Source organism: Pituophis catenifer, unplaced genomic scaffold (assembly GCF_029215685.1).
Source record: "Pituophis catenifer annectens isolate HBS135680 unplaced genomic scaffold, rPitCat1.0.hap2 SCAF_1, whole genome shotgun sequence".
Classification (NCBI taxonomy): Eukaryota; Metazoa; Chordata; class Lepidosauria; order Squamata; family Colubridae; genus Pituophis; species Pituophis catenifer.
Genome location: NW_027256881.1, coordinates 179,483,408 through 179,507,893, shown reverse-complemented (window position 1 = coordinate 179,507,893; position 24,486 = coordinate 179,483,408). Strand labels below are relative to the sequence as shown.

At 35.6% G+C, this 24,486-nt stretch overlaps 1 protein-coding gene across 1 annotated transcript in view; it reads right to left on the bottom strand.

Annotated features, from left to right (window-relative positions):
- Positions 1–213: 213 nt before the first annotated feature.
- The window catches only part of RAPH1 (Ras association (RalGDS/AF-6) and pleckstrin homology domains 1), a 73,500-nt gene continuing 49,227 nt past the window's right edge, over positions 214–24,486 (bottom strand). Inside the window, exons 5-14 of the mRNA XM_070956804.1 lie at positions 15,018–15,095; positions 13,432–13,591; positions 11,420–11,541; positions 10,803–10,868; positions 10,295–10,438; positions 8,872–8,982; positions 8,414–8,512; positions 6,832–6,952; positions 3,339–3,484; positions 214–2,163 (exon numbers count right to left, since the gene is read on the bottom strand). Of these exons, the coding sequence (XP_070812905.1) occupies positions 214–2,163; positions 3,339–3,484; positions 6,832–6,952; positions 8,414–8,512; positions 8,872–8,982; positions 10,295–10,438; positions 10,803–10,868; positions 11,420–11,541; positions 13,432–13,591; positions 15,018–15,095 (2,997 nt within the window). The remainder of the gene's footprint in view (positions 2,164–3,338; positions 3,485–6,831; positions 6,953–8,413; positions 8,513–8,871; positions 8,983–10,294; positions 10,439–10,802; positions 10,869–11,419; positions 11,542–13,431; positions 13,592–15,017; positions 15,096–24,486) is intronic.

The window sequence follows — 24,486 nt, the reverse complement described above, 5'->3', positions numbered from 1 at the left end:
TTGAACTTTGAAGTAGTACTCATCCCATCCTTCACCCCAATACACAGAACACAAATAGGCAAAGCTTCAGGGACTCTTTCTGGAAGTGAATGTGGTCACTACCCACAGCTACTGTTAAAACAGACTTCAGTTCACTCATTAAGATGAGGCATCTCAGTACCAGATGTGTCCCGGTTAGGGTTTGCTGGCAATGCAAAGAGGGTCTCCTAAACATCACCAGTCCCTAGACAGTTTGGTGTTTTGATCCCTCTTTGGAGGTGCTGGAGGTGGGCCCCTCCGTAAGGTTGCATAGCCTAATATATGACTACCCCCAAAGTTGCTGGTCTTCTGCTTGTCTGTCAGAAGTTCTGGTGGGGGTGGGGGCAAGGCCATGTCATCCATTGTAGCAGTTGGCTCAGCTCGGGATATCCGGGCAGAGGAGAGGGAGCTATGTCGAGTGATGGATTTACGCTGCAGAGTCCTATTCAAATCAGCCAGAAAACCAGGCTGAACGCTAAGGCCGGACTTGGGCGAGGTGGGCACTTGTGCACTGACAACAACCTGTGACTCCGCCATTTCTGCTTGCGTGAGACGGGTGCTGTCGTTGCGTTTGGGACGTGTTGGAGGGGGAGCTTTCTTCCCAGATGACTTAGACCACGGCTGAGGTTGGGGATTGACGACAGCAACCTTTGGCGAGGTATTGCCTGAAAAGACAGCAGGAATTTCTACGGGAGGTAAAGGAAGATCAATTTCAGGTGGTGGAGGGGGAAAGTCTGAATCTGATGGAGGAGAAGGAAATTCCTCGGCAGCACCCTTGCCTAGTGCTCCTGTGGCAGGTGCTTTTGTTGAAATACCTGCCTGCTGAAGAACGATAGGCAGGCAGAGCTTTCCTGGCTTTGGAGGAGCTGCAGGTGGAGTTGGGGATTCCTTGCCAGGAGATCCGGAGGGCTCTGGGGGATGTGCAAATTTGCTAACTAAGACATCCACTGAAGGTCTCTTAGGTTCACTGGACTCAATTGAACTGTTTGATTTTATACTGGAATTGCGCTGAGGTGTAGGAGGCGGCTTTTTTCCTCCTGGACTGGAAGTCTTACTACCTTTTTTGACTGGAGAACCTCCTGACTTATCTGGTGTAGGGGATACTATTAATGGAGAAGAAGGAGAAGGTGGAGGAGGAAATGCTAGGCTACTTTCCGGGGGTGGAGGAGGAAAATCAGGGGACGGAGCAGAGGTTGGCTGCCATTTTGGCTTGGCTTTTACAGCTGGAGGAGACTGAGGTGGTACACTCAGAGGGGCAGGTTTTAAAGGCTGGGGCTCTGAAGCTGGCATGGGAGGGGGAAACTGGCTGGCTATTTGCTTCACAACGGATGGCACAGGAGACTGTGGAGAGGGAGGAAGCTTATTAGAGTGATTCTGCTGCTTGGGCAGAGTAGGTGGAGGAGATGGACCTAGTGAAGCAGGAGATAATGGAATTTGTGGGGTGGTGAAACTTGGCTGCTTCTTTACTGCTGAAGGAACAGGAAGTGGCAGCACTGGATGTGTTACGACTGCTGAGATAGATTTTGCAGTGTTTTGTGTAGCGAGAGTCATAGTAGGCTTAGGAGGAGCTTGTGGAGGTGGAGGTGCTGGCCCTGAAGGTGGCGGAGGTGGCAAAGTTGCAGACTGAACAATGTTCTGGTGAACTTGATGAATTTTGAGAGGGGGAGCAGGAGGAGGTGGCGGTGTGAATAATGGTACCGATGGGTGGGAAGACACAGGTTTCATGAGCTGTGCCATTGCTGATCCTGGGGTAGGGGGAGGAGGAGGAGGAGGAGGGGGTGGGACTATACCATTTGGAGGTACTAAAATCTGAGGTTTTCCTGGAGGCGGGAGGGGGGATGGTGGCTGCTGTATTGTGATAGGTGATTTGTAGAGAAGCCCACCATGCTGAGAGGCATTCTGTAGTCTTGTTATAGTGCTATATTTCACAAACACTGTTGCTGAGCTGGTTCCAGATGGCACAGACTGACCAGGAAGAGGGGGAGGAGGTGGGGGTGGAGGAGGCGGGGGTGGAGGTGGGGGAGGTGGAGGAGGTGGAAGGGGAGGTGATGGTTGTGATGCTGAATATGGAGTAGCTGTTTTAGTTTGTGGAGATAAAGGCGATACAAGTGAAGTGAAAGGCCGGTTTATTGAGTCCATTCGAGCCTAAAGGAGAAATGAAAGCGAAATGTTCAAAAAACAAATTCATGCAAATATCATTTATACTGGCAATTATGATCCTGTGTGCTCAATATATCTAATTAAGCTGAACTATGAAATACTGAAAAAAAAGTGGCATTTAACTAACACAAGACAAAAAACTACGCAGCAGCTCGTGTGGGATCGCAATTCCACTAAGGAATGTGGACATTGCAAAAAATCTCCCTTTGAGATATTTCAAAGTGCAATTCCTTCACAATTCTAGGAAAAAAAATACGCCGAAGAGCTGAAAATATATGTGAACAAGCAATTATGATCAATAGAGTGAGCGCAGAGTGAAAACTATCAAAACCTCCATATGATAGCATAAGGAAAGGCATGCACAAATATTTTGTGGGAGGAAGCAAGTAGTCAAGGAGAGAAACAGAACAGAAGGTATTGATGCGTTCTGGTCAAGGTGTTAAGGTAATTTACTTTGTAGCATGTTTGTATTAATGTATGGAACCGAAATAAGCAAATCCACATTAAAGAATGCCTTGCCCTCCTGATTATGCAATGCTTTCAGTTAAATATTATAAAGCCAAGAATTCCATAGCAAAAAAGGATCTGAAGTTTGGCAAGCAATAGCATACTGGAGATCTTCCATTCTGGGCAATGTTTCTCAGTAACCCAGGCTAAACCAGAACTACACAGATTAATGTGGGTGGCATGATAGGGTCAAATTATACTAGGACAGGTTCAAGCACTTGTGAACTGATCAACAAATCTAAAGATTAGAACTTGGGAAATGTTAGTTTGCATGATTTGGGTTGCATCATTCCCCCAGGTTAATAGTTCAAACAAAGCCCCTGACCTTAACTCTACCCCTGCTTAAGCCATCACTGCAGTGGAGCTCAGAGCTGTTCCAGGTTTTGCTTTTGCCACATGAGACTGCAGGGCAACAGGAAAAACAAGAACAAAAACATAGCATGAAACACGGGGGATCAGGGGACAGGGAAACCAATGGGGGACTTCAAGCAACTTTTCCCCACCATGACCCATTTTCAGAAGTCAGGAGGCTTTGTTGGTTTACACTTTACACTTTGGCATTTTGCATTAAAAAACAAAACAAAAAACAGGACCTTCAAATAAGTCCAGATTTTGTAATGGGGACATTCCCTTGCAACAATGATTATACTTACATTAATCTTGCTAGACTCTTCCAACTGAGTTCCCCTCTTCCAAGCTTCTGAAAAGATGGAGCTAACAATACTTTGGGAACGGACATGTCCTGTTTGAGTGTCTGAAACTCCACTGTCAGATTGATTTGAGTGGTTGGACTGAGATTCTGTCAAAAGAAATATTGAAAAATATTTGCAATTTTTGTCCTTGTTAAAAAAAAATTCACAAGTACATTGGCTTAGATGGAGTATATCACACTACATTAGCATGGTGAACTGGATGGTATATAATAAAACCTTACTAAATTTGTGTGTGTGTGTGTGTGTGTGTGTGTGTGTGTGTGTGTGTGTGTGTGTGTGCAAGAGCAAGACAAAGCAAAAGCCAAATCTAAACATACTCTCAATGTACAGATTCTTTTCACTTAATCACCAATTTAAAATGTATCATTTAGGCCATCAAGCTCAATGAAGAATTCTAAATTAAAATACTCCTAATTGAAATTGCTGTAGTTTTTGTTTGAACTCATCCATTATCGGGAACTCATTTCTTCCTTTGGTTCTACTTTGAAAACATTTTTTGACACCCCTCCGCCCCCAAATAATGAACCAGAATCTGATTTTCTGTAAGGTAATTAATCGGTGTCCTGAATTCTGGGTTGATGGTGAACACATCTTGACCTTCTTCCATATGGCATACTTCCTGTTTCTTGAAAAACGCTGTAATTTTCTATTTTCTTGGTTTATCTTCATAAGACTTAGTTTCTATTCCATTCACTACCCTTATTGTCCTTCTTTGAAACAGTTTTCCTTTCTCCGAGTATGAAAGTTTGTTACAAAGAATCTCACAAAGAAACTAAATTGGGGTCTAGTCAAAGCAGAGCTTAGTGGAATAGCCATTACTTGAATACTTCAATTCAAGCAGCTTTAAACTATATCTGCTTTTTAAGCAGACATTCTAAAAAGGTTGGAGCCAACTACAGGAGAAATTTTCTGACAGTGAGAACAATCAACCAATGGAACAGCTTGCCGTCGGAAGTTGTGGGAACTTCATCACTGGAACCTTTCAAGAAGAGATTGGACTGCCATTTGTCGGAAATGGTGTAGGGTCTCCTGCTTGGGCGGGGGTTGGATTAGATGACCTACAAGGTACCTTCCAACTCTGTTTAATCTAATCTAATCTAATCTAATCTAATCTAATCTAATCTAATCTAATCTAATCTAATCTAATCTAATCTAATCTAATCTAATCTAATCTAATCTGCCAAGACCTTTTCCCATGTATCATCATCAAACCATAAAATTCTCATTCTATATCTGAGCAACTGACTTTTTCTTTGGCGAAGACTTCTACATCTTCCTCTACTAAGCTTCCCTTGCTATTGCTAACTTTACAGGACAATTTGGTAACAATTCGGTCCCAAGTATTATTAAATCATTTAAAGACAAAAAGTTTTGGATTTCATGCTATATGGTATTTATAACATAAAAAAGCTTCCCATATCAGATTTTTTTTATCAGGTACACCTGATTCGCCAGTTGTGTCCCTTTCTGGATCGGGACTCGTTAAATACGGTCACTCATGCCCTTGTCACTTCCCGCCTGGACTACTGCAATGCTCTCTACATGGGGCTCCCCTTGAGGAGCACCCGGAGGCTCCAGCTGGTCCAGAATGTGGCCGCGTGGGTGGTTATGGGAGCGACGTGGTGCTCCCATGTGACCCCCCTCCTGCGCAAGCTGCACTGGCTCCCGTGGTCTTCCGGGTGCGCTTCAAGGTTTTGGTTACCACCTTTAGAGCGCTCCATGGCCTAGGACCGGGGTATTTACGAGACCGCCTTCTGCCACCAGTAGCCTCTCACCGACCAGTACACTCCCATAGAGAGGGGCTTCTTAGGGTGCCGTCGGCCAAACAATGTTGACTGGCGGCCCCCAGTGGGAGAGCCTTCTCTGTGGGAGCACCTGCCATCTGGAACGAGCTCCCCCCGGAGATACGGAGGATCACTGATCTGCACGCTTTCCGCCGTGCCCTCAAAACATTCCTATTTCAGCAGGCCAGCCTGGCCTAACCTCTTCTAAAATGTTTCTTAAATTTTTTAAATTTTAAATTTGTCATACAAAATTGGGGTTTTTAAATTTTGTTTTCTGGGCCAAATTATTTAATTCTATTTTAATGGTTTTTTTTAACATTTGTATTACATGTATTTTATCTTTTGGCTGTTCACCGCCCTGAGTCCTTCGGAAGTAGGGCGGTATATAAATTCAATAAATCTAAATCTAATCTAATCTAATATGAAAGCTGAATTTGTTTCTGTTTCTGTTCTGAAATAGGATCTATTTCACATGTGCTATCAAAATGTCCATTGATCACCCAAAGACAATCAAGTTTAATACTTCCAATTGTCAATAACTTTGCTATTGTGATCATGAGATTGTTACCTTTCTTATAGGTAACCATTCTTCAGAAACCTCAGAAAGAAAGTTGCATTTTTTAAAATTAATAGCTCTAGCTGATAGAAATCATCTAAATCCTCCCTTGTGGTATTGTTAGATGCTACGTGCTTTAGGATTTTCTTATATTTTAAAATTTCTTTTTTATACTTACTATATTATATGCTGGTCTTTCTTTGTGTTTGGTCTGGGACTATAAATAAATTTATTGTGTCTATTAAATTCATTCTGTATTTTTAACCCTTCCTCTCACCTATAAAGCTAATTTCAAGCCTGGCTTCTAGAGAGTATCACTGGCAAATCTAGTAAGAACTTTGAGGAGGAGCAACTGGTGGGTTGTTTCTCTTTATTTCAGTGGGTTTCCAAGTCAACTGACAAATATCTTTCTGCAGTCAAGATGTTTTACATTTACAGCATTTTCAAAATGTGCTAAGGCAATTAACTGATAAAAAACTAAATTAAGATTACAGGTAGTCCTCGATTTATGACCACAATTGAGCCCAAAATTTCTGCTGTAAATTGAGTTTTTCTCCATTTTACGACCTTTCTTGCCACAGTTGTTAAGTGAATCACTGCAAGTGTTAAATTAGTAACACAGCTGTTAAGTGAATCTGGCTTCCCCATTGACTTTGCTTGTCAGAAAGTGATCACATGACTCCGGGACACTGCAACCGTCACAAATATGAGTCAGTTGCTAAACACCTGAACTTTGATCATGTAACCCATAGGGATGCTGTAATGGTCCTAACTGTGAAAAATGGTCGTAAGTCACTTTTTTCGGTGCTCTTATAACTCTGAATGATCACTAAATGAACTGTTGTAAGACAAGGACTATCTATATTTTAAGAAGATATTTTCTTAAAAAGTCCACATGGATTACTCCTATTCACTGCTTTTAAAACGCAGATTGCATATTTTTCTTCCACATTAGTCTCCAGGCATAATTTTGATACCAAAGGGGATGAGGTAGAGAAAGAGAAACACAAATATTTTCATTAGTCACTGAATCAATACATATTCATTATACGTAGAAACAGCTATTTGCATTAATTGGTCTATTGGAGGTTACCTGGTAAACTAGATGAGCTGGATCCAGACTTAATACTGGAACTGGATAGGGATGTCCAGTCATATGCTGATTCTGTCCTTTTCAGAGCTTCTTGATAGTTTATATATAATTGCTTTCCATACTGTACAAAATACAAAATATGAATGCTGCTTGTTATACCATTTCCAGCTGTATGATTCAAACCCAAGACAATCCCACTGCACACTCTAATTTTATGAAAACAACTATTGGAATGTTTCTTTTTAACTTTGATATGCCAAAAATGTTGAACTGATTAGCTTCACTAAGAAACAATAAAATAAAAATGTTAAAACCTGAATGTATTTGGGAACAAATAAAGGGGTTCCACCCATTGGTTGCACAAGCAGAAGGCAACCTGAGCAACCTTCTTCATCTGAAAGAGATTGGTATACTTAGAAAATAGCCAGATATGTTGCCCTTAGTTTCAGTATGAAGGGGTGAGGAAATTGCCTCAAATTTGCAACAGGAAGTTTCCCTCCCCCCCCTCCCCCCCCCCCCGTTTCTAGAAGATGCTGGCACTACCTTCAAGTCATTTTCCCTACATATAAACTGAGCCAAACAGTCTTCCCTAATTTTACAATGGCACTGTTAAGAAAAATAGCAATTTAAAGAAGTAAAAGTATATGGGTAATGGGATCGTGTTTCAGATTTTGCTCACAAATACACTCCACAATCATGATAAATTATCATTCATTCTTCAGAAAATGCATTAATTGTAAAGTTACAGTTACTACTTTAAGTTCTCTCTTTCGTGTCCCTTGGGATGTTAGGGGTAGATGGGAAACGCTTTTAGCATCAAAGGGCAGGGAGAGAGATACTGGGAGCTGCAGCCTGGCTGCTACAGGAAAGTGATGGGTGCTGATGGCCTTCTTCCCTCCCAGACATCAGGGCAATCAAGGTAGTCTAGAGGTCAATGATAGTCTGTTGTCAATTTTTATTTTTATTGTATTCATTTCATTTTGTTTTACACTCCGTATTCTTTTTATTGTGCATTGCCTTACTAAGGATCATAGATGAGAACGTTTGTAAATTGATGCTCACTGCCATCCAGAGTACATCTGTCATGATATCGGCTTGATTTAATTAGTATTAATCAGTTCTTATTAAGAGTGGCAGAAGAGGGCAATAATTAAAGTAGGAGAAGATAACAAATTCAGTTTTTTTATTTTTTATTATTATTATTATTATTATTATTATTATTATTATTATTATTATTATTATTATTATTATTATTTTATTATTATTCACATTTCTATGCCACCCACTCTCCGAGGACTCTGGGCGGCTTACACCAAAGACAGTATACTAAATAGCATATTGCCCCCAACAATCTGGGTCCTCATTTTACCCACCTCGAAAGGATGGAAGGCTGAGTCAACCTTGAGCCAGTGAGATTTGATCCGCTGATCTGCTGAATTAGCAGTCAGCTGAAGTAGCTGCAGTACTGCACTCTAACCTCTGCGCCACCTCGGTTCAAGTGTTTCCCAAAATTGCAGTGAATAAAATTAAGTTATTCTAATATAGAATTAATGCTAAAGAAAAACATGGACAGAAAGAATACCTTAGCAATACGGATGCCATTTATCCACTGATGAAGAGTTCTGATATCATCACAACATAAATACTTAATATATTGAGATTTCTTCTGAATTTGGGGATGCTGAAAGAGAAATATTTAATCTATTTTGATCAGATTAAAAATAAATAATTACAGAATTAAAATTAACCATAATGGAGACCAGTTGAAGCATATTCAAAATTAATACTATTGTCTGTATGTTATGTTTTCATAAAAAGATTAGAATAAATCTTCTAAATAAAATGAAGATATTGTGATTTTTTTTAAAATAGGGAAATAGAACCTGTACTTGGATTAGTTTTAAAGGAACATTAAAACCTCTTAAACAAAACAGCACAGGATGATATAGCAGTCATGTCATGAAATTCATGGCAAATTATGGACAATTTTCTTCGATGTTTATTCATTTGTCACATCAGAAGTATTAAGTCAATAATTACCTTTAGTACCAGACAATAGTCTGTAGGAGCTTTGTATTTGTTGCGATAATCTTGTCCATAGTAAACATTAACATGATCCAATTGAAGAAAGCATACAAGATCTCGTGAGACCTATTAATAATGACATACTTGGTCATGGACAAAGAGATACAAATCATATTAACACAATTCTGTCAAGGCTACTTTCTATATACAGTACTATAGAAAAGTACAATACATTTGGTTGGGCACACCAAATATTGATTTGATTTGGATTTCTCTTCTGTTCTTTTTCTTTCCATTTTGTTAATTGATAAAAATAAACTATTAACACTATTTCTGAAAGCATTCTTAATTTACACCACTTTTGTACAGTACTGTACATGCGCAACTAAATGAATAGTGCAACCTTTATATAACAGAAACATTATTTGTATCTGTTTATTGATGAAATTTATATTTTGTCTTTTTGTTTAAGAGTGTATAAAGCATTGCTTCCTTTTCTCCAGCACATCTCTGTGAAGCAGGTTGGGCCAAGAGTGAATGCTGGTGCAAACACCAGTCCAATGAGCTTTTGTGATTGATGGTGGAGCAAAACTTAACTCTGCCAGTCCAACATCTTAACCACTACTTCAATCTCTTGTTCCAAAATATGGATGAAGGGGATGGCTCGTCCATTATTCCCAAATGTCCTGCATACACCTGCATATGTAACTGCATATTACATCATTTGCAAACATTTATGTTATTTCTGTAGTACACCATTATGCAAATGATACAAATCACAATCCTCTTCAGAGATCTGCATCACAGTATCATTACATATACATAATATATCATTAATATAACTTTAAATGCCTTGTTTGTATTACTATATTTTGGGTACAAGACCATTATTTTGGGAGGAAGTCTGGGCAGAAATTTGGTCAGATGCATCTGAAGTCTCCTAAACAGAGTCTGTTTAATAAAGGTTTCACTGCATACACAAATGATGTATCCCTCTGACAGAAATTACCAATCACTATCATCATTTAATGATACCCTCTGAAGATTAGGTGAATTTTTAATCGATAGATCCAGCTTTGAAAGAAATCATCAATATTGTGTACACTACCCCAATGGAGTTTTGGGGTTCTATTTTTTTAAATATACCTATAGCTTCTATTATGATTGCTGGGATAGTCTTGTTTCATCTAGGCTTGGCACAAAATTTTGAAACATTGGCAATGGAATCCTGAAATCCATTGTTTCAAACTCAGAATCTTTTTCAGACCACTAGTCAATTTGAAAGTGAAGGCTTGGCTATGAACATTCCCAATGGAATGTAATATTTTTGATGCCTGCTTCATAAATAAATCATAAAAGTGCATTTTACATTGTGTTTTGTCTAGTAAAAGTCGCAGTCATGCCCATTTGAAAAGATGAGACTAAAAAGGGATTTCACCTTTGCTTTTCCTTTTGGAACATAGTAGATTCCAGAAGCTCGCAGAAGAAAGTAACGTTTCTTCCAAGATTTTTTACCATCATCTTTCAGCCACAGGACTCCCTCAATTTCTGGCACTGTTACTGAGCTTCCACAAAAGCACTCCTAGAACATATGGGTAAAGGAATTGTGAAAAATGATCTTTATGTATTCACAAGAAAATGTTTTGCATTAGTTGTCTCTTCAGTATTTCCTTTTCTGTCTCTTAAGAGTGAGGATGGGGAACTCCCTAACCCTGAGAGTATTCAGTATTCCAAGATTCTGTTAGGCCCTATTTCTAAGTAACTGACACTTCCTCACCAAAAATCTCAATTATGGCACATGAATATTATAATACTATATTTTTCCCCTGGCAGATAGATTTTAATGTTGAATTCTGTGGATGAGTTCTGGACTGTTTCAAGATATTCATACAGTAGAGTTCCCTTTTGTAGCCCTTGGTGAAGTAGTTAACCTATAATCAACTTACCTCCAATAGTACTTCCTTGTTCCTGTCTGCCATTTCAGAGGTTTCTCTTTTCCCAAGAAGATAATTCTGCAATAGAGAAATAGAAGCTACAGTTGACGAATGTAAAATAATAGAAATGAAATAGTTATCTTAGTCTCATCTTTTCCTGATGCTAACAAAGAGTGCTATTTGTGAACAAATCTTTTCTATATGGAAACAGATAAATTTATGGGAATAATATGAAGTCTAAAGGTAGGTTTTTTCTCAGATACAAAAACTGGTCAGAAATTTAAATGCAAATATATTTTTAATGTTTCTCAGAATTTTATTAGGAGGGGAATAGAAACATCAAAATAAATGTAAGAAATACTTCCTTTCAGATCACAGTTATGGTTTCAATAAATTATATTTAATAAATCGTAGTGCATTAATCATGTAAAAAAAAACCCATAAAAATGTTTAAGCCACAATGGATGTTCAAAAGTAGAAAAAAGAGCTTTATTTCCACCCATTGATGATCTCACCATTATTTTTAACACACTATTAAGTCTTGTTTTGTTTTGTTTTATTTTAGTATTTTAATTTTTATTCTGGTCTATGACAATAATACAAGATTGAAGGAAAATCATTATACTTACTTGGGGATTTTTAAAAAGGGCATATTTTTCTATACGTTCAACAAACATGAGCTTATTTTGACTATCTCTTGTCCAGTTCAGGAGGTTTTCAACTAAATTTTCATGGTCTTCAAAAATCCTCTCTGCATAATTACAGAAATATAACAACTGTTTTAAATTCAAAATCAAGTCATCTAATTTTATAGTCTAAAGTCCTTTCTCTAAAATCCTTTCCCTAATGTCACATGACAATGCATATTAATAAAAAAGTAAAATTGAAGAACATGTATCTTTCATATTTACCAAAGACAGGTAAAAGTTTATTTTCCAATTACATGATTTCTATAATGCATAAATAAATATATATGTTTTTTTATTAGTGAGAACATATTCTACAAACCTATTTTGCATACAAATGAATCTATGTGTATTCATTATATTCATTTCATGGAATTAGGAGGCTACAATTTCAATCATGGATGAAGTCCAACTCTTTGGTTCTGATTTTGCTTACTTTTATCCTGCAATCTAAAATCAATACATTGGTAATTATGTACCAATGACATACATTTTCACTCCATTATTGTGAAAATAATAAAGAAACGTTTTTCAAAAGGGGGAAAAACTACTCATATTTAGGAGTACAGAAAAAGGAATCTTAGACGTATTATTCTTATTGCAAATAATGTATTTTTAATACGTTCAATTTAATTCTATGATAGGAAATCAACTATAATAATAACAAAACCAACAGATTGCACCACATTTGGAACGTGTTTCTATTTAAAACTCATTGCAATATTTAAGTAGAATACTAAAAATCTTTGTATACAAAAAGATGAAAACAAATTATATACTGAAGCTATAATGCAAAGGCTCTATCCATATAAAGGTATTTTTAACAGGCTTAAAGTAGCAAAAACATCAACCATTTGTAAGAAATATGTTGTTGACTTTTAAATAAAAATGTGGATAAAAATGTGTATAGGTAAAAGCAGTATGGTATATGAAGCATGTAAATAAATCTGTATCCAATTTAATACCTTTCCCAAGAAAAACCAAGCCGTGACTATTTTATTATTGTATTTCTGATTTGGTTCATTGAAAGCTTGTGGTTAAGTAATCAAAGTAGTAACACCAAAACATTATAGAAGTTTTAGCAAAACCCAGAACTTCTAGAATTATTAAAGGATCTGTACAAAAAGTTCCAAGCAAAGAAAAGTCTGTCTCAAAGCAAGCCAGCTACCTAAAGAAAGATTAGAGCAGATGCACACAGCAGAGGTGGGTTTCAGCAGGTTCTGACCAGTTCTGGAGAACCGGTAGTGGAAATTTTGAGTAGTTCGGAGAACCAGTAGTAAAAATTCTGACTGGCCCCGTCCCCATCTATTCTCTGCCTCCCAAGTCCCAGCTGATTGGGAGGAAATGGGGATTTTGCAGTAACCTTCCCCTGGAGTGGGATGGGAATGGAGATTTTACAGTATCCTTCCCCTGCCACGCCCACCAAGCCATGCCCACAGAACCGGTAGTAAAAATTTTTGAAACCCACCACTGGCACACAGGCACTTAACGCATACTGTATATGCATACGCTGCCCTAAAATCTAATGAAGAACAAAGTTTCGCCCCACCCATTGGTAGACAAAATAAGCAACTTTTTAAAATGTAGCATATCAACTCAGTAATAAGAGCGAACCATGAAACAAGATCATACATACAAAAAGAGCCTGGTGGCGCAGCAAACTAATAGCCTGTTATTAACATTCAGCTGCCTGCAATTACTGCAAGTTCGAATCTCCCCAGGCTCAAGGTTGACTCAGCCTTCCATCCTTTTTAAGGTAGGTAAATTGAGGACCCAGTTTGTGGGGGCAATAAGCTGACTTTGTATAAATATACAAAAGTATGAAGGCTATTGCTTAACGCATTGTAAGCCACCCTGAGTCTCCGGAGAAGGGCGGCATATAAATCAAATAAAAAAAAATACATTATAAAGTTTCCATAACAATTTGGTACTGACAATAAATCTGAACTACTAACCCATTTGTAATTCAGAGATTGTTTCTACCAAGGACCAATCTAAGCTAAATCCACAATGTGACTTGTCCATCAAGTTGTCTAACACTTGTCTTACTGTCTGTCGTTCATCTACCATCATTGTCTTCGAGCTGTCATCGGACATGTGGACTCTTATCACAAGCTGCAGCAGAAATAAAGAAGGCATTAAATTTTGATGAATTTTTGAAACAAAATTTCTACTCAGTACAGGTAGTCCTCATTGACTGACCACTCAGTCATCAAGTATTCATGATACTTGATGACTTGATACCTCAGTATCAAGTGGGAGTGAGGGAGACTTATGATGGGACCTCATATTTCATATCAAAATAAAATAAATAAATAAAATATTTGAGGCTGTCACAGCATTCATAGGATTATGTTTTGGGAACTTTGCAACCACTTCATGATTATGATGTTGCAGTATCCCAGGGTCATGAAATTGCAATTTGTGACCTTCACTGCAAAGTTAATGAGGAAGCTGGCAGAAGGTTGCAAATGACAATCATGTGAGCACAAACTGCAACTGTTTGGGATTTGTCTAATGAAAGCACTTGGGACTGCTGTAACTGCTGTTGTAAGTCGGTGTGGTCATGTGACATCAGGGCCAAAATTATTTAATGTCTTTTAAACTCTTTTTTAAATTTTATATGTTATGTTTTATCTCGGCTGTTCACCGCCCTGAGTCCTGTTGGAGAAGGGCGGTATAGAAATAAAATAAAATAAAATAAAATAAAATAAAATAAAATAAAATAAAATAAAATAAAATAAAATAAAATAAAATAAAATAAAATAAATAAATGGTTTATGACTGCGTTCCTTAGTGACAGAGTCGCCAGTCCCAGTTACTACTGTTAAGCAAGGAGTACCTATACTAGATTCTAAGAATTTTCAATGATACAATTGTATGTATAATTTTACATTTCCAACTCTATAGTTAGTTTGAGATGATTCTACCCTTAATTAGCTCCTATCTTTATGTGTCCCTAGATGCCCTGCAAAGATACCCTGAGGCCTATGTAGCAGATCAGGAGCCACACAGGAGTTGTGTGGGAGGAGGAATGGTGATAGGGTGATTCAGGGCTGTCAAACTCCTGGCCCATGGGCTGGATGCATCACGTGCTGGCCACGCATCCAGCCCATGGGCCAGGAGTTTGACAGTCCTGATTCACCCTATCTCCATTCCTGTTTAACTCCTGTGTGGCTCCTGATCATGTGCAGGCCACGCCCATGCCCGGTTTAGTGAAGGGGGAAAAAGTCCCAATACGTCACATGACGCCACCATGATGCCTTGAGTTTGACAAGGCATCACGACTATAATGGATATAACGGTGAATGGATATAACTGGATACAACCCACATCCTGGAATCATTAAAAGGGAACTTTCTGTTGCTGTAGTCCAAGTTGAATATGTTAAAGTTGCTTGATAGCTAGAATTGCAATGCAATATAAACTGTAGAACTAGAAATATAACCTAAGAAACAAGAGTTTTAATGCCGTATATTTTCTTCAATAGGAACTAATTGTTTGCATTGACTTTAAAATATATTAAGCAAGAACAATTTACCTTTTTAACTTGTGCTTCTTTAATCTTCTCTAAAGCAACTCTGATCTTTTCAGCCTTCAGTTTAGCAGCCTGTTCCTCCTAGGGTAAATATTTTTTTTTTGGTTTAACACTGAGCGATATAACTGGATTGGATACACATACATAAATATCAATATATCAATGATTTTCCCATCTTCCCCCTTCCCAATTATATTCTCCAACAGAATACTTGAAAGAAAGAAAGTAAAGACAAAAGACAGAGTTCTATGAAATGGATTTCTACTGTAAAAGTATTTTCAAAATACTTTTGACATATACAAAAAGGTACCACATGCAGGAAGAGGGTAGAGGTGGGAGAAATACCTAGATTGAATAGCCAAGAAGCAGATTCTGACAGAGATAGAGATCCAGGAGAGGAATTTGGGAGGCAAGTTAAAAAAAAGCATAGCTATTAAAGTATTGAAGCAGACAAGAGATGATGGATAGATGATTTTTCTTCTCTGTTGTTGGTTTGATTTGCTTTCCTTTTCTCTCTCTTTATTTTCTTTTTTGTTTTAGGTAGGTGACATGACTAGAAATTAGGTAGGATAGAAAGAAAATGGTTTTTAGTAAAAGGTGATATGATTAAATGTTAGAATAAGTGATAGAAATAAGAGAAGGGGGAATGTTAGTGTATACACTTTTATATAATAAAACAAAAGTAACAATAAGAGAAAACATGGAATAATTGAATAATGATAGATTGCAACTTATTATAATTGTGTATCATTATTAGAAATATATAAGTTGATTGAATCTAATAATTATGATTAATTTTATTAGTATTTGTATTAGAATGTTTGACAGCCAGGTGGCACACTGTTCACGCATTGATTTGATACGTTTGTAAAATAAATAAATAAATAAATAAATAAATAAATAAATAAATAAATAAATAAATAAATAAATAAATAACTTTAAAAAAAAAGATACCACATGCTAATCTAATGTTTACAGGAAACTTCCCATCAGTATGTGCTATTCATATGCACCTGGTTGAGCACAGGGATTTTACAGTATAGTAACATTTACTATATGCTGCCTTTTCTATTCTCATGAAGATTTCTGAATTATTCCTTAGCTCTCTGTAGCTGCCGCCTGCCTCTTCAAGTTCCATCTGTATTACTGTCCAATTAATAGTGAAAAAGGCAACAGCTGGCAAAAGTAATGTTCATCAGAAACATAGTAATTTTCAATGAAACTAATGAGTAAATTGATAAGAGCAAAGATAAATGAGGCCTGAAACAGTATCTAAATAAACAATTATAAAGGAAACAAGATTCTGGAGGTCGGATAAAAGCTCATCATATCCAATACAAAAAGGATTTCATGTAGTTTGAAAACAAAAATGAGAGAGAGAGTTCTGTAGCACAAATCCCGTATGGACTCAAATGGGAAAAATATTCCCAACAACTCAGCACTTTGTATATAAAATAAAAATATTGTAGATGCAAATGAAGTTTAAAAAAAAATTGGGATAATCAGGCTTGATGCATAGATTATAGAAATTATATCAATGCATCCAGTACAACTGATTGGTACATTTCATAATTGGTATGTTAGTATTTACCACAGGCTTACCTTTATAGTCTTTCTCATTTGGTTTTTTTAAGCAAAATCACCTACCCAAAATTATTTAATTTATGGATCAATCATACTGTTATTATGGATGCATCAAACAGGATTTTATAGCCAATTTCTAAAAAGACAAGTACTTCTGATTTAGTAAAATAAATGTAGTTTTATTTATTAAATTCCCATCCTAGTGATTTCACAACTGTCCAGAAATTTTACAATCTTATTTTAAATCACAACCACAAATATTCTAAAATCTCCTAATATATATTAAAATGATAGCACCTACTTGTTACATCCTCTCTACCTTATATATATATATATTTCAAATCAAAAGTGTATCATTTCATAATATATCCAATGTGTTTCATATTCTCATGTTTACTCTGATATATGACTGAGTATACAATCTTCAATCACCTCATCTGATTATACATTTTGACCACGATAAAGTTAATCAGAGTAGAAATTACAGATAAACATTTGGATAAAGCATGTAAAGAATACAGAGAGCAGTAGATAAATAATTTTGGTAATTTTGGCAGGTAGAACAATATCCCCAATTATTTATATGTGCCTATATTAAGTCACAGAGTCAAATCCTTTTATCAACTTGTCCTTACTGAAACAAATTATATTTGTTCAGCAAAATTATAAATGAGGAAATGCACAAATATTAAGCAACAGCAGGGAAAATTATAATGAATTATGAAAATAATTTCAAATCTATATTATGGATCTTCATCATGGATAATATTGTATGTTTGTTTAAGATAAAAGAAATTCAGAAATTAGATTTCTGAATTTGCAAATTAAAAAATTGTAAAGAAAAACATGAAACTGTCAGTGTCAATGGCTCAACATGGAGCCGAATATTATTAGATAACTCCCCTAAAGCCTATTTCTGTGACAATGAACAAAGCGCAGAGAAAGTTTTATTTCTGATACTTTTAGTTGGAAAGAATGGAGTACAGCTTTAAAGGTAGAGGCAATAACAAATACAAATTCCAAAAAGCAAAGGAACAGCCCATCTCTGCTAATTTTATCCCCAATTCTTTAATAGTCAGAAATAAATCCAATCCTTAATTGTTGCAGAGGAATAGTTTGATCTAGTGATTAAGGCATCAGGCTACGAAGTGGGAGAATGTGAATTCACATCCCACCTTAGCCTTGAAAGCCAGCTGGGTATTTTGGGCCAGTCCCTGTCTCAGCCCAATCAACCTCACCCTGTGGGGAAAATAGGTAGAGGAAGGTATGTTGGATATGTTTGCCACCTTGAGTTATTTGTAAAAATAATAAAGGTAGGGTGCAAATAAATAAGTAAAATAAAAATAAATTGGATATGAAATACTAGCCATCATTTCTCCATCAGTATCTACTGTAATTCATTTTAACACCATTCAAGCAATACATGTTTTTTGCTGACATTTCAAAGTCCTACCAATGAATCATTGGAACCCATTTAACTATTTATATTCAGACTTTAGTGAAGTAACAATATTTTGATAAGAATCGCTTTTTCTGGTGAACACTCTCCATTCCTTTCACTTTGGAGTGATTTCTTCAAAAGGTAAAAATAATTTAGAATGAAAAAGTAGGAACAATTGTGGGTTTTTTTGTGGTGATTGAATTGTGAATAAAAAAGAAGCCATGTTTGCAGAGTGAATTTACCACCTACCCAATATTTTAAGTTGGGTATTTTTTATTTTTTACACATTAAAGAACAAAATATTTAATTGAAAAAAACCTGTTCTGTTTTATCTTAAAATAATATTGATTAGTAAAGCTTAGCTAGCCAACACGACAATATTAGCCCAATTTAAAAGCTGTTAACTATTCTTCAAACATTTATAATAATTTAATTTGGGGTCAATCAGTTCATGACTTAATAAGTTCACACCTTTACTTGATACTACAATCATTACTACATTTTTGATGGAAATTAGTCTGAAAAAAAACTGGCTACATAATTGCTTTAAATTCTATGTGCTTCTAAAAATGCTATCATCATCTCACCATTAAAGAATTTGTTTTTCAGACTGTATTTATTCTATATTTAAATGCTCTATAATCCAAAGCAACTCAAGGCAACATGCAAAAAAGGATATAAAAAACCCACTGTCAATAAAACAAGTGTTTTACATTTTCCCCTTTTAATTGACAATAGCAAGCTATGAAGTATGAGGAGCAAAGAAAAAATCACAGGCAGTCTGTTTTCTGAATTAACTGATTTTGCCCTTCAGAATGAGACAAGGTTAATTGCACAATAAGATCACATGTGCACACACTTATACCCTCCCCTCTCCCCATACAACGTAGTTTGATAAAGTGAGACCAGCATAGTTGCAAGAAATGAATTAATGCAAATGAAATATTGCTCTTTCTATTCAAACACTGCTTAAATCTGAACACAATAACAGTAAGCAATATAAGCACATTTTTTTTATTGCTCCCTGGAGTTTTTATTGAAATGTCCAAGGAAAATTATAATGGCAGGTAGGAGTTTTTTCCTGACTCCACCCTGTAAGAGAGAAAGGGGAGGGGATAGATTCAGTGGTGGGATTCAAGTATATTAACAGCTGGTTCTCTGCCCTAATGATTTCTTCCAACAACCTGTTTGCCAAACTGCTCAGAAAGTTAACAACCGGTTCTCCCAAAGTGGTGCGAACTGGCTGAATCCTACCACTGGATAGATTATCAGAAAACTAGCAGATAAAAATGAGACCATCTTCAAAAATGATACTTGTTCAAATAAGTCATTCTGAATTAACAAGTTAAAAAAAAAAGGGAAAGAGAACATGGTGAATTTAAAAATATTAGGACAATTGCTTTTTCATTGCAGGACAATTCTTTTCACTCTTTTTATTATTTTAGATACTGGATAGATATACAATTTGATATAGTCATATACTTCTTTTGGGAGGTGTAAATTTGGTTTGACATATAGCTTCTTACATATAGACTTTATAGCACTTAAAGGGGTATGAATAATGCATACTTTTCAGTAATAAAAATCTCTGAGAATAATTCTGAAACTCAGAATAATTCTTCATTCTAAACTATGATCCGTATTCTTCTGATTCTTTAAAAGCATTAATTAAATAGTAGTTTGCTTATTTATTATTTAACTAACTAAATGCATTTCAAACTTCAGTAAAAAATATTATTAAAAAAGCTGAAGTTAAAAAGCTTTATACTTTGTAAAGAGTTATGGTTATTAGTTATGAAATTCATCTCTTTAGAAACATGTTTGCAAGAATACTAGAATGAAAAATATTTTGAATTAAAAAGTTGTTTTTAAAAAATGCATTAAAAAGTGCATATAAATATTTGCTACATATAGAAAACAATAATTAAAAATAATGCAGATTATTAGTATACTAGTTTGTTCTTCTGTATGCATTTTTCATTACCAATATCTTTATTATAAACACTGGACAGTATTAAAAATAATGCAATGATATTAATTAGTTTTATAGTTCTCTTTCACAATTTTTTTCACTTCAAATTCAAGCTTATTTCAAAATTTCATATTTATCTTCTGCTTTGGCATAGACCTAACGAACTCTTTTGAATCTTACCAATTATTTTCACAAGATTTTCACAAGACACTAGCTGTTGGGTATTATATGCTATTCTTTAGATGAAACAAAGGAAATACTTTGTTACTGTTTTGTTGATTTTCCCATTTGATTTTTAGTATTAATTAAATGTGCAAGAAAAAAACATTAAAATACAATGCTGTTTCTAAGCAAAATTTTAAAACAGCAAATTAGCTGTTTTAACAAATTAGCTAACATAATTGCTGAAAACAAAATTAAAACTATAATCTTTATTTCTATGGCATGCATCTAAACCAGTGGCGGGACCTGCCCAGACGTCATCAAATACGATCTGCACATGCGCAGAACCTTCTGCACATGTGCAGACGGGGTGGCATGAGTGAAGTGAGTGCGTGGACGCGTGCAAACCAGTAGCAAAGGTAAGTGAAACCCACCCCTCATCTAAACATGCATCTAAATGTTAAAACGATACTACTATTTAAATTGCACAAAGGATGAATTATATTTAAACCAAAGATTGTGAAATAGCAGAAAATGACTTTTGTTCTGGAATGTTAGTTTTATTTGCTACAGAACATTAATGATGAGGTAAATAATATTTTAGTCTTTATATCTAGGGGATTCATATGGTAAAACATCACAGAATCATCCAAATAAAAAGAATGTATTGTAAATTTCGAGATTACCTATTAAACTCCAACACAATTTAATGAACTTGTTGAAAATCAAATTAATTTTAAACATACTGTATTAGCTTATTAAAATTGTGACTGCATAAATCTTAAGATTGCCTTAATACTTTCTGCTGAAGTGCAAATGTGATCAATTACGCCCTTAAAAATGCTGTCACTCACTTTATGTAATGATGTCTGTAAGGAACCTGAAACTTTAGTAGACTGCTGTAGCCTAGAGCAAGATTTATGTGGCAAAGCTGCAATGCACTTAAATGTTGCCTAAAATCAGCTGCTGGATTCTATACCATCTATCCATACTAACTGGCAGGGAGAAACCCACAACCCAGAGTCAGTGTTCCCAGATTTTGCTAAAATAAATGTACAGATCTGAAATCTAACTTACTAAATCAAATATTCAGTTAGGCTTCCTGAAATGAAATATAACAAGCCTTGATTGCAAATTCTATTCTTTATATGATATGAGGACACCAGAACCTGCTTCATATTCCTGTCTATCTTTTTTGTTTTTCTTATTGATGTATTCTGTGTTCTTTTTCATTGTTTGTTTTATTGTTCTATTATCTTATTTCTTTTCTGTTTACACTCTTCATTTCTTCCTTTTTATTGTAAGCTGCCTAGAGTGACCCCACAGGGAGTTAGCCAATAAATAAATTTAACAAATACAAATACATATTTTAAGCTAGGATATGATGGCTGAATTCAGGACATTGTGGTTTGGTAAACTGTGGTTTATAAGGGCAATTCTGAATTCAGAATTGAATTGAATTGAATCCTAAATTTATCCTGGATTGTTCTCAACTTTATACGGATGTTAAGAAGAAGAAGAGGAACATGATAAGATTGTGACTTTTTCATATGACTGGAAAGCACAGTTTCCACATTATATTTGAAGTAGGCCTTTGGGCAGTTTCACTCGGGTATTTGCCATGTGTGGAGAGAATAGTGCACAGAGGGCATATCAGCACTCATGTTTGTTCAATATGGGGACATTACTTTGGCAATTTGGGAAAGCTACAGATGGCAATGGCAGCTGTCTTCATATTCAAGCACACCAAAGAGATTCCTCTTAAGATTCTTGAGTATTCAAAAGGGAAAAAGAAACAGGGGTGGGACATCTATGTGTCACATTCTCTTCCCACCTGATGTAAATGCCTTACAGGGCTTTTATGGTAGCAAAATTATACATTTAGAGGCTTCATTATTTCAATTTATTTTAAATGAATTCTTGCCAATCAACAAGTTCCAAACAATGCCAGCTTTTCTCTAGAATAGAAAGCTATTTCTACAAATTAAACTAATATTTTAATTTTCTGAGGGAAGGAGCAATTAACTTAATCTGTTGTGACAAATGCCATGCAGAACCTTGTTTCAACAGTAACATTTATTGCAGCATAAGCTTTTATGAATTATAAATTCATATTTACATAAGGAATAAGTTACTTTCTCCCTTTCACGAGCACGGGGAACACCTATCTGTTTATGACAATAGATACAATGATACAGCCATGAGAGGTAAACCTTGTCATAGACTGAGAAACTAACTTTGTCCCGGTATCTACTCTGACACTAGAAGACTTAATATTATTAATAATAGCAAGAATTCACAAATCTGATCATCATCCACTTTAATGTAGTCATCATTACCACTAATAGCTCACCAAACTCTAGGGAGGACAACTGATCTGGAACATATAGGAAACAGATACAAATTTAGCATCAGAAATTTTAATTTCCCCAAAATAACTGCAGAATACTCCAGCTTTCATGGATATTTTGTAACTGATCTCAAGATGACCAAGAAAATAACAATTTATTTTATGATAAAATAATTGAGATGAAATTTCCATGGATTAAATAGAGACAAAGATATCAAACTTAATGAATTCATTATCTCAATAGTGCAAAAACATCTGTCACACCAATATATAGAGAGATTCTATTGAAAAGCACAGTAACACTGAATATACTAGCAATATTTCATTTCCCTGTAACCTTTTACTTTTTAATCTTCTCCCCACGTATGGGCAGGCTATAATTCAGAAAAAAATTATGCTCTAATAAAAGGAATTAGATGTTAAGATGTACAAAATTTTCAATTTCTCATATATCAGTGACTAATCTCTATGTCTGTCTTTGTTGTCTAGTATCAAGAATATGCCAAATGATACATCTTGAAGATTAAGTTCCTTCCATATAAATTACTTGTCTGTTCTTCTTGCTGGCTTTTAGCCATAATAATGTTTTGATTTGATCTGATCTATGGTTGGCTTCATTTATCTACTGGAAATCAATGACTTTATTATTTGTGGTGACAATCTATTTCCTTGTTAACTGACAGCAGTTTATGGATTATGATTATATACAATGATAACTACACAAAGATTTAAAATGAGAGAATTGATTAGAGCATTAACATTTATTTACAAACAGATTTCCTTAAATGATTTCAGGACCATTTTGACATTCATTAAAGCTATGTGATTTCTGTATTTGTTTTATGACACCTGGCAACAATAAATGCATTTAGATTCTATGCAATATAACATTTTGATTTAACAAGGGAAATAAACCATGCAAATAAATTTCATGATGCCTTGCTCATCTTTGACCAGAGGAAAAATCATTTTCATAAAACAAAAGCTACTAGATATAAAGTCCAAATTTACATATACACACTATACAAATTCCACTACTATCTAGGATTAAATGGTCACATGCAGGTGGGAAGTAAGTAGCATATCACCTTGGTCAGCAAATGAGAAGGCTTTCCTGCAATGTTTCTCAGAAGAAGGGAGGTTTCCCTGTCCAAATAGGAGTGCTTGTGCAGAAAAGAAAAGAAAAGAAATTAAATCACAAGAAAGCCAGTGCAGTCATTTTATAGTGTATGATCAGCAATAGATAAGAACAATTTCTCTTCTTCAACTGAAGCACAAATAGGATTTTAGGTATATTTCAAGCAAAGTATTAAGCAAGCTGCCAGAATGGTGCCATAGTTTAAAAACATCTATAAATTCCTTTCCATCCCAATTCTGAAATTTTCTAGGAACTACTCCTTAACAATTTTATAGAAATATTCTAGCCTACAATTTTAGCCAGAATTTCACCCACATAATATAATGAAAAAATGGTATTTCAACCATTTTAAAACAATATAATCAAATAATTATAGCCCTGTTCAGGACTGTATTATCCAGAATGCTCAGCTTTAATCTATTCCCATTGTCACTGAAACTATTTTCTATTTCTTCTATACTAGGGGAACTCAGTATATTCCATCTATTATCATTTTTGTGGATAAACCTGTAGTACACTATTCTTACAGGATGAAATGTAAACTCTTCTATTAGCGACTATTCAGACAAACCTTCTAAACAAAGGCTTCCAAATGGTGTTTTGCTTTCTCAATGCAGCACTGGAGGTAGACCTAACAAAGGCTGAAATGAGGATATTTAACTTTTGGTTAAAACCAGAGGTGGGATTCAGCCAGTTCGCACCACTTCGGGAGAACCGGTTGTTAACTTTCTGAGCAGTCTGGTGAACTGGTTGTTGGAAGAAATCATTAGGGCAGAGAACCGGTTGTTAAATTACTTGAATCCCACCACTGGTTAAAACTGAATT